Source organism: Erigeron canadensis, chromosome 9, assembly GCF_010389155.1.
Source record: "Erigeron canadensis isolate Cc75 chromosome 9, C_canadensis_v1, whole genome shotgun sequence".
NCBI classification, from domain to species: Eukaryota; Viridiplantae; Streptophyta; class Magnoliopsida; order Asterales; family Asteraceae; genus Erigeron; species Erigeron canadensis.
The window spans coordinates 32,853,507-32,864,850 of NC_057769.1; the positions used below are offsets into that span (position 1 = coordinate 32,853,507).

General features: G+C 35.2%; 1 protein-coding gene across 1 annotated transcript; it reads left to right on the forward strand.

Moving 5' to 3' along the window:
• The first annotated feature begins 3,762 nt into the window (after positions 1-3,762).
• On the forward strand, positions 3,763-6,746 carry LOC122582703 (DNA oxidative demethylase ALKBH2). Its single transcript, XM_043755129.1, has 4 exons — positions 3,763-4,137; positions 5,336-5,452; positions 6,043-6,238; positions 6,461-6,746. Exons 1-4 carry the CDS (start codon positions 3,868-3,870, stop codon positions 6,652-6,654), a joined length of 777 nt encoding a protein of 258 aa, XP_043611064.1. The 5' UTR covers positions 3,763-3,867; the 3' UTR covers positions 6,655-6,746.
• The last annotated feature ends 4,598 nt before the right edge of the window (positions 6,747-11,344 follow it).

Genomic DNA, 11,344 nt, shown 5'->3' on the forward strand with positions numbered 1-11,344 from the left:
CGCTATTCCTTGTTGAATCGAAAAACCTATTCTATTGAATACAAATCCTTGGTTCCTCGGGCTTTGTGAGTCTTTTTCAGGGCCGGCCTTGACATCGGGCGGAGCGGGCGAAAGCACAGAGCATAAAAAATCAAGGGGCAACAAATTTTTGGTTCAAGCGATAATATACTAGGTTCATTTAGAAGTCAAAATGATGTTATAATAGGTTTATTTAGTCATTAAAGTTATTATATATTAATTATAGAGGCTAAATCTTAGGGAAAAAGACTTTTGTTCGGTTTTAATGGCGATGTCGGCGAGTTGATCGGAAATGTCAACCAAGGATGGAAGAAGAAGGCTTCCTAATTTATTTTAACTTTACATTTACACCCCTTGATTTTCACAAACTTAAAAAAGTTATCCATTTTAACCCTGATGCTAGAATAAAAGTTCTTTAATATTATTTATAATTTATGATAAGTAAATAATGACTACCTCCATCAATATTTAACTATTACTGTAATTCGTTATATCTATTCTACGTATTTGTATGTGGTTACGAGTTTCTACCTACATTTATATCTGAAAATATTATTTAGTTAAATACTATTATATATATGAATTATTAATTATTAATAGAATAATAGGCTTTGTTCCTGTAATTATCTTTCTCTTTCTAATTTAGGTAATTTTATCTTTGAATTACCAGAATTACCCTTATCTTTTTATGTTTTGACCTTAATGAATTATAATGTACAATCTAAACATTTATTTTATTAATTTACACTAAGCCCTTAACTTCGAAAAATTTCCACTATAGTATCATCACCGGACACCACCACCAATAATTAATAATTATATCAACCTACACCACTTGACACCGCCACCACCACCAATAGTACCATCACCGGACACCACTAAACCGCCTTCTCCACCACCGCCGCCGCATTACGCGAGTACCATGCTCGTATGTAGTTTAAGAGTTTCGACCACTTCAATTCATTTGTATTCAAAGAACCTAACTGTTATATTATGTGTATGAAATATTATTTGTTATTGTTAATTAATACAAATTGTAATCTGGATAAAACTTTATATAACATGAAATTTTTAATTCGTATCATATTTTAGTTCTTCAACATGTAAATTTGTAATAATTTATTTATTCAATAATAACTGGCATAAAAATAAGATATTTAGACATGTCTAAACCCCTAAATTGTTTAGCAGCTACAAAATTTCGGTACGGGCATATATAGCTATCTTGCCCTGCGCATCGAATAACTCAGGACCAACCCTGATCTTTGTGGACCACCTTCTGTATCTACTCTAAAAAACGAACTGCCTCAAAGTCTAGGGATCCAAATGTGTAGTTAAGAAAAAAATTATACGGGTCACACCCTTTTATATTACGTTCATTTAATTGCTTGCATCATGTAGATGTTGCCATGTGGGCATACCTGGTTTTCAGTTATAAAATGTCACGTCACACGGAACATTTTTTCTTTTAAATATTCATAATGCCTTTATGTTTTAAACTATTCACTAGACGTAGACCCGTGTAGAAACACGGAAAATACGTAGACCTTTGTATATATTTATTTTGACGTTACGAATTTGATATGGCTACGTATAAAAGCAACTTCATCCATTATATATTTGTTTACGTAACTGGTTATAATAATCTTATGATTATCAGATTATTGAATGTCTTGTGTAGCTTTTAGGAGCAACAGAAAATGGGTACTGTAAGAAGGGTTGGATCAGTAGTAGTAACATAAGATAGTTATATAGTAGTGTTGGTTTGGTTTTTCTTAAACGCTTTTGTGAATATCTTATGTGGTGTTTGTTAATGTCTTAATAGAAAAATTCATGATTTAATTAAAAACACTTAATCCATTAAGTCATTAAAAGTGTTTATTTTTATGACTTAATAAACATAAAACAATAGTATTGACTTAATCCATACAGACAGTATTTATTCATCAATCACTCATTTTTTTTCCTCTCTTCCATAAACCATTTTATTCTTCTAATTTATTCTAAATCTTTTATTTCAAAAAGCGTATATCGATAAATTATAAAAATTGTATGTGTGTTCTTAAAATTTCATGCTCTTTCATTAAAGATGTCATTCGATATACTATCGAAGAATTTTTAAATCCGAGGATAGCCCGTATGGCTAAAGCATTTGCTATTACACTCTATGACTTATCACATCTTAATTATGACCTATCACCCCCACCATCTTACCGCCGCAACGCGCAGACTTTTTCTCACGTTATAAAGCAAATAACGTTTCAACTTTCAATTTCAACACTGTACACATGATAAAATTTTTTTTAGAACAGCAAAGGCCGGATCACGACTATCCGGACTGGATACCGTAGACCTACCCGACCCCCCCCCCCCCCCCCCCCCGGTAAAAGTTTCACGAAAGCCAGGACAAAATCCTGGCGGGCAATCGCAGGCCGAGAGTATCGAACCTATGACCTTTTGGACAAAATTCCGGGTGTCCAACCACTGAGGTAATCAGTGAAGGACTACACATGATAATGCATGATGTACCATATATCAATGTCCCACAACTTTCATTTTCATCTCTCTCCTCAAATCTCAAAAACTTATTTTTATTTCTCTCCTCCAACATCACCACCCGCCATCACCTCCATCACAGTCGTAACGCACGAGTACCTTTTTCTCGTATGCATGTATAGATATAACTTGTACAGAGAAAAATGAGAAAGCTTTCTGTTACTTTCAAAAGGGGAAACTTGCGTTAATTCAACAGAAGGCAAATGTCTATATATATAGAGAGACTTACAATAGCTAAACATGGGAACATGAAAAAGTATAACTAGCACACTAGCAACTCGGTCAAAACTACCTATTCTTGATTTATTCTCATGCATTATAAATCAACCTAAAAAATTTAACTCAACTTAAAACATACCCATAAAAAAACACATTAGACCTGACCCATCAAGATTACCTAACAACGGCACCTTAACCATGTTGTGATTATCAGATTAATGAACGTCTTATGTAGGTTTTAAGCAACAGAACATTGGTGCTGTAAGAATGGTTGAATCTATCACAGATTACTAGTGTTGGTCCGGTTCTTCTTGAACGTGCTTGTGAAAATCTTAATCAAAGTAATAACAAAGACAAGCAAGGAATTTGCATACTTGACACTCCCAAATAAACAAATATACTACACATGTAATTTTCAAAAGACGACATAATATGTTTTAAATCAAAAGATGGGTATATCTAACAAGTCCATTACACAAAAGCTTGGATTGACCAACTACAAATGTCATTCGCGCTCCTTGATTGACCAACGGTGTGGCGGAATTTTGTTTTCCGAGTGACAATTTGTTATAAGGGTAGACATGGTAATTTAGTCTTGTAGTGTGTAGAGGGACATTTTGGAAACCATCAATATGCTGAAAGTGGCTTTTTGAAAGAAAAAAAATATATGCTTAATTTATGGTATATCTTAAAAAATTAAGCATATTTACTGCGTAAAGAAATGTTTTACTGCATAGTTTACAAAATATACATGTTTTACTACATAGTTTATAACTGCGTAAAGAATAGATTGTTGTGGATGACAAATAATTGTTGTAGATATATCATTTCCCTCTAGAAAAACATAAAATAAATCTAAAAGGGCTTTCATCAAATTCATGATACGGCCCATCATTTTTCAGGCCCATCATATTTGAAACTCCTTTCCTTTTCTTCTTTTTGGAACTACGAGCCAAAGTTCCACGGAACTCTTGTCAAAATCAGATCGACTTTCCCAATCCTCGTTGGTCGTTATCAAACCATCGGATGAAATTAATAATAATAATATGATTTATTAAAAATACAATACAGTCCATGGAAGCGGTGGGCCCTAATTCCAATTCCAACAACCCTACACAAGAAGAAGAAGAAGAAGAAAGTATGATCAATAGAAACACTAATAATAAAAATAATGAGGGGGTGGTTATGAAATTAGAAGAAACAGATTTAGGAAATGCAAGCGACGTCGTTTACGTGCCACGGTTTTTGAGCTACGAAAAATCATGGGAATATTTTAATTATTTGGATAAAAACATTCCTTGGACCCGACCCACCATTCATGTTTTTGGCAAACCTTTTTTACAGGTTCTTTGTTTACGAATCTTTCCTTCTCTGTTTATTTCATACAGAATTTGAAATGTTGTACACTCTGCTTCTTAACTTGTACATTTTGATATTTAGAGGGCCGTTGGATAGTTAGAGGGACAATGAGGCAACTAGCCTCCTCTTTGTCACCACAATGCTATTGAAAGTATCAATAAGAAAACCTAGTCCTAGGCATGTTTGACTATACCTTATAACTCTCAATGTAAGAGTCATCTTGTTAGTGGGAGGTCAAACTCGTGTCCACTACTTTAATGAACCTATGAGGGTCATGTAAAAGTTCACCATAATGGTTGTTGATTGTCAGAATCTGACCAAATTGGTTAACAGTCGTTAAAAAGTCCAGAGAATCTGAATGCTTGCGCGTTTGGTTCATAGAATGTTTTTGGAAGGAATGGAATTTTTCAAAGGAATTGGAATCTGAAGGAATGAAATTTGACGGAATGTTTTTGATTTTTTGAGAATTCAAGTGACGGAAGGAATCCAATTCTTTCCTCCATCCCCAAGGAATGGAGATTCCATCAAATGATGGAATGTTTACTTTCCTACGGAATGAGATTCCTCCTTCTTTGAACAACCAAACGCACTAAGGAATGAAATTCAGTTCCAATTCCATCATATTCCATCAAATTCTGTAAAACAAACGCAAGAATTTCTCGCGCCAAGATCTTTGGATCAAATAGGACGATATGCTAACAACAATAGCCAATCCTACACGTATGCAGGGTGTATAATTGTGAACACCACAATGCTTTGAGTCACATTGGAAGCATAGTACTAGAGCCAAATGGATTTCCTCTCATATATTCTTCCGAAATACACAAAGAATTATATGTTTATTTCATTATGAAAAACTATGATGGTTGTTGCCTTGTGGTAGTCTCAGCCTGGATTTGGTCAGAAAGCAGATTATTTCATATTTGATGCAGGGTGTTTGTGCTGAATTTCATATTTTTCCTTGTTGACTTTTCTATATTTTGTTTGGGTTTGATTACTTTAACTATTTTTTTTTTACGGGGAAAATTTGCAGTAAACTGGCTCATTCTTCATAAGAAGTCATAAGTAAATGTGCAGTAAACTGGTTCATTCTTCATAAATCATAACAAAGCGTGCGTGCTTTTTTAACATGACTCTAGATTGCATTTTTCACGTTACTTACAACTGTTTCTTGTCTGTACAGCCCAGAGATGTATGCTATATTGCTAGCAAAGGATTGAAGGAATTAACATACAGTGGGTATACGCCACGTGCCTATTGTTGGGATGATTTCCCACCTGTTAAGGAGATCCTGGACGAGGTAAATTTGATATTCTGTTTTCTGTATAAAATGGATAATCACAAATCATAGTTGTCAAAGGCGAAAGCGAACTCAAAGCGCAATGACCCCAAATGGGCCTAGGCAAGAGGCGCAGAAAAAGCGCGGGCCCGAAAAAAAAAAAGGCGTAGAAAAGTATATAAAATTTCAGTGTCTCTAACAAATGATAATGAGGAAAATTTCAGGTAAGAAGGTATATAAAATAGCAGAAGAGTCTTAATAATATAAAAATAGAAGAAAACTTGCATTTTGGTTAAAGTGTTAAACGAAGAATAGTATAGTATGATTAATGATGATAATGATATATACCAAGTGATTTTTGGAACAAAGATTCTGTTGTGGTATCCCTATAATATACGTGATTTTTTATGTGGAACAAAGGGTTTTATTTATATGGATAAGTGTAGACAGGCGCTTCATACAGTTAGTGGGCCTTGGGCCTAGGGTTTCAGGCGTTAAGGTTGGGCCTTGCCCGCCTTTTGCGCCTAGGCGCAAGAGGCACTTGCCTTTGACAACTATGTCACAAATGATGGTTCAGCTTCACTGGTAAACGCCACATGTTGGTTTCTTAGGTACATATAGCCTTTCCCGGGAGTCATTTCAATAGCTTGCTTTTAAATAGATACAACAGCGGTAATGACTATGTTGGTTGGCATGCTGATGACGAGAAGCTTTATGGACCCCATCCAGAAATTGCCTCGATTTCCTTTGGATGTGAACGAGACTTTTTCTTGAAAAAACGGAGTACTCATAATAAGAAAGCTCAAGGTACTGTGACAAGCACCTTGTATATGTACATCAATTAGTAGCTTTGGTTTGTCTTCTTTCCTTCTGTTGTGGGGTTTGTTAATGTATATCATTTAAGATAAGTTTTTCCAGTTATGTCGGTACTCAGTGGAGTAGAATCATGCTTGTGTCTTCCCCGTATGTTTTAGAAACCATGTTAGCTTGTATATATTGTAATTTGGCACCATGTTTCTGTGGGTGCAGCTGAGGTCGAGGGAGAGCCTTCCAGCAAGCGTGCAAAAAAGAACAATGATGTGGAGAGACACAGTTTCAAGTTGAAGCATGGGTCTCTGCTGCTTATGAGGGGCAATACACAACGGGACTGGCTCCATTCAGTGCCTAAACGAGCAAAAGCGGAGTCTGCACGAGTTAATCTAACATTTAGGCGAGTTATGTAGTTATCTGACTGCTTAAGTAAACCCTAAACAGTTTATTAAAGTTTAAACTGTAAGCTCTTGCCTTCTTATAAAGTTTTTGTATGAGGTAGAAATGGTCCATTGTATTGAATTGCAGCAGGTGCATAATCAAAACAGCAGAAAAAGGCCGATGACCTATTGCCGCCTAGCCGGTTGGTATTGGTAATGCATCTTTCCCACAAAATTGCTCAAGGTCTCGAGTGGTTTGAGCCCAGGCATCCTCATAACCAGTAGTTGAGTGTGTCAGGTACCCCTATATATATTACAGATAGGCAGTCGATTGTGGATGGGTTTGGGTTGTCTGTTAACAACCTTTTCCCACAAAAACAACAGAAAAAGAAAAGAAAAAAGATGAGCAATGTTTTCATCATAGGAAAAACATCAACATGACAAAAGAAGAGATGTGTAAATTGTCGTTTTCTTTTCATGAACCCGTATTGAAATTGCAGTGGGTTAATGCTGCGCTATTAAGCTTTTGGGTCTATGTGGAAGCACCACCACCACCACCTGGCTAGATGACGAGGGATGTAAAGAAATCATTAAGTTTTTCTTAAGTTCAAACTACACGCCAAGGGCTACTTAAAATAGTTTATGGTTTAGCAGCTTATGGATATCATAAGCTACTTCAAATTTGGTAGCCAAACAATGGTCCTGACTCAAAGCTTATCAAACCATAAGCGTAAGTGACCATATAGTCCTATAAGCTACGTGGCAAACTACAGTTTGATAACTTGATAGTAAAATGGAACACATACATGTAATTAGAAAGAAATTAAGAAAAAGCAGAAACTATTTTGCTGAGAAACATATGAACTATGAAGGAATGTTTTAATCGAAATTTGTCAAACATGACCTCAGTCAAAGGAGCGTATTGTCCTATAGGACTTTGACTAGAAGTTTGCCTGAAAAGGACAATGGGATATTTCATTCTTTTTTTTCCAATGACAAATTATCATTTTTTTCAAATAAAACCAATGCTTAAACTAAAACTTCTGGACATACCCCAAATAGCCCCGCCCACCCACACGAATGTAGGGTGAGAAACCCGTATTAATAATTTACCAATGAGCCATTAACCTAATTGATTATATTATCCATGTATTCATGGGTATTATTATTGTAGGTTTTTGAGTGGCAATGAAAAAGGGAAACTCTATTGTGGTCTTGCTAGAGGCATGAAATGGGTGTCCTTCAAAATTTTGTATCCTAGGATCACATATTTGGCAAGTCAAACTTGCTTAACGAGCTAGGCTAGCTTTCTTTCGTGGGTTATAGAGCTTGTTCCAGTCGGTTATCTGAGTACCTCCGTACGTCGTTGTACGGAGTATAATTTCTTATAAATTAAAATCAATCACAAATAGTAATCCTATCTTTATAGGATTATGGAAAGTGACAATAATCTTTTGTTTTCAAGTAACTATTATTGGTGTATAGTAAGAAAAGCTTAAAAATAAAAATGAACATTTAGTTGAAATCTTATTACTAAACTTCATTCATTACAGTTAATTAATGAGTATGTTTATTGTAATAAAGTAAATGTTTGGTCACATGATAATCACTAGAAAAATTAATCACACGAATTCAATGTGTTATTGTAATGAAAGCTACTACTATCCCTTGACCACTGTCAAAAATACACAAAAAGCCAAGTCAGACTTTTCAGAAAACAAAACCATCACCTGACATTTCATCACCACCTTCAACAAACCCCAGTTCTCGAACCATACCCTAATCACGATTGAACCCGACACCAGTCATATCTGATCGAATTCTAGCTTTGAGAAGCTATGCTTTTACGATCGGGTAAAAGTCTGAACAAAAGGCCTAAACTTTCATCTGCTGATGATGAAACTGAAAAAGAAAATCAAGATTTTATAAGTGGATTACCTGATGCAATACTTACACATATCATAATGTTACTTTCTGAGGCTGAGGCCAATCGTACGTGCATTCTGTCCCATAGGTGGAACCCCATCAGGGCGTTTCTCCCAGATCTGCGTATCGTTATGCCTAAATGTGAGTCAGATGGACAGATAAAAAGGTTTCACAATTCAGTTGAACGAACCCTAGCAATTCGACGTGGTAGTACTATTCCCATTCAAAAGTTCTTTTTTTCTGCATCTAAGAATTGTGATTATCATCGTGTCTATGATGTGCTTTGTAATGTTGTGAAGTGTCAAGTTCAAGAAATGAGGCTCAGTTTTCTGGATGATTTATACAAGGTTCGTTTTTGCTGGGATATGTTTAAGACCTGCAGTACCCTGGTTGTGTTAACGCTGAAAGGTGGATTTGTGTTACGTGTGCCTAAAGCCGATGTGCTTTTTCCATGTTTGAAGAAAATGAGACTGTTGTCGATCCGTTATTCAAGTAAGATGTCTCTTCAACATCTGATTTCCGGTTGCCCTTTGTTAGAAGAATTGCGTATCGAGAGAAAACATGTGTTGAAGGATGGTTTGCAGATACTTAAGGTCTCGTCACCAAGTTTAAAGATATTAAAGATATATGTTATGATGCGTGTTGCGTGGGAGAATAAGGTTGTGATTAATGCCCCTAACCTGGAATTCATTCACTTACTGGATAATATGGTTTTGGAATACTCTTTGATGAAGCCGCCTTGTCGTATTAATGAAGCTAGAATTTACACTTTTAGTAAGGAGGCTGCTAAACTCATTAGATGGTTTGCGTCATCTGCCAAAGTATTGATGCTGGGTCGTACAACTGTAATGGTATGTTTACTTATCCATCTTATAAGATATTAATCTTGTAATATAATATAGTACTAATATCCTGATATAAATTGCAAATTCTATTTATGCTTGTTTAATTTTGCTGTGTTGCCGCGTGTTGATATTAATTAAATTTCACAATAACGTAAAATGATCAGAGTCCCTGATATGGTAATGTCCATTATTTGGTTTATATATGCAGACTCTCATGAATGGCAATCGTTTAAACATCCCTATGTTCCCTAACATTGTCCAGCTAAAAATTCATGTCGATTGTATGGCTGAGTGGGATTTTCTGCGGCGTTTCTTATACCGCCTGCCTAATCTTGAGTATCTTACCCTTTCTGGTGTAAGTTTCCCTCTACCTTGAACTTTTTCTTATAGAAACTTCACAAGAAGAATATGTTGATGTTTGATACACATTATACTATATATTGTTTCCTGGATATCTTTGCGTTTATGGTTTTAATCTCATTATCTCACTATATATAGTGACTTTATGGTTTTCATCTTCCATAAAGATCAAGACTTAGACGCACCTATTAATTATATATATATATATATATTATGTGAGACTTGATCCCATAACCTGCAGGTCGAAAGATGAACTGCATACTGCTACACTATTTAATTATGTTCCTTTGTGTCTATGTTGGTGTTTGGATAAACATTTTTATACTTCTATTTGTATGGTTCTAAATGGGTATATAACTAATTTTTTGGATGATCACTTCTAATTTCATGCCAACTACAACAAAACCTGTTTTTGCCCAAAATGTAATTTGAGAGACTTTTCTCTATGTTTAACAACATTTCCTTTTCTTCTCACAGTTATGCCCTTTCGGTCATTTTGTGTACTAGTTATCTTAACAATTGACAACGGTTTGATCTTTCCTTTTCTTTAAAATCTAGCTAGTACACGTCCAATTGGACTAAACACTACTATATGTTAGAGCAAGTATTTTTTTTCCTTATAGTTGATCATGTGGTTCTCAAGAGTGAGTATGGCACCTAGCTAGCTAGTTAATATATTAAGATTTGATCTTTCTGGTTATATACTTGCTTGCAGTTTGCATACCGATCCGTATACTTCCAATGGAGCCCACCAGAGGATGCACATGCACCGACTTGTCTGCATTCAAAGATGAAGAGAATCACAATACTCAACAAAGAAACTGTCACCTACGAGGGGATAATCTATATAATGTATCTGCTGAAACACTCATACAATTTGGAGAAACTGACGATAAATGCTCATGGAATAGATCAACATTGTCGTGCGCTGATAATGAATTATCTCCGTAGCTCCATTTTGTGTCAGATTGTCTTCGTTTGAAGTCTCTACAAGATGCTGATAGTTGTTATATTAATAAAGGAATGATCTACAGATGTTGTGCTAGATCATGTTGTCAAAAGATTTAAGTTTCATGTTTTAATTTGTTACTTGTTGGGTTGGATCATATAAGATCAATATTTGGATGGTTTTTTAATTTTATGAAAAGAGTGGCATATATATATGTCCTATGATAAATAAATCAGTTCACCCGAATATATTCTATTAAAATAGCTCGATATTATATTACTCTTTCTTTTTTTTTTTACATCAATATAATTCATTCTAAATAAAGCCTCCATTACTCAAAACCCTAGTAGTCGTATAGTAACCCTGGTTTTCAATTCTGTTAACAAACTATGAAAAAAAAAAAGATATCACAACCAAGCTACCAAATGAAGTCCTTACGAAAATCATAGCCTTGCTTCCGGATACGGATGCCAATCGTATGGAACGACAAGTACCTCTGGGCGCTTCTTCCAAATCTGCATTTTGTAATGCCTGTTTGTCAGTCTAAAGAACAAGAAAAGAAGTTTCATGATACAGTTGATAGAACCCTAGTTCGTCGTGGCAATTTTCCAATTCAAAGGTTCTTTCTTGATTGCTCACGGAA

Excerpts from the sequence above, each read along its gene's own strand:
- LOC122582703 (XM_043755129.1), top strand. The coding sequence starts at position 3,868 with ATGGAAGCGGTGGGCCCTAATTCCAATTCCAACAACCCTACACAAGAA. Across the intron at positions 4,138-5,335 it reads TTGGCAAACCTTTTTTACAG|CCCAGAGATGTATGCTATAT; the intron begins GTTCTTTGTTTA and ends TTGTCTGTACAG. Across the intron at positions 6,239-6,460 it reads TCATAATAAGAAAGCTCAAG|CTGAGGTCGAGGGAGAGCCT; the intron begins GTACTGTGACAA and ends CTGTGGGTGCAG.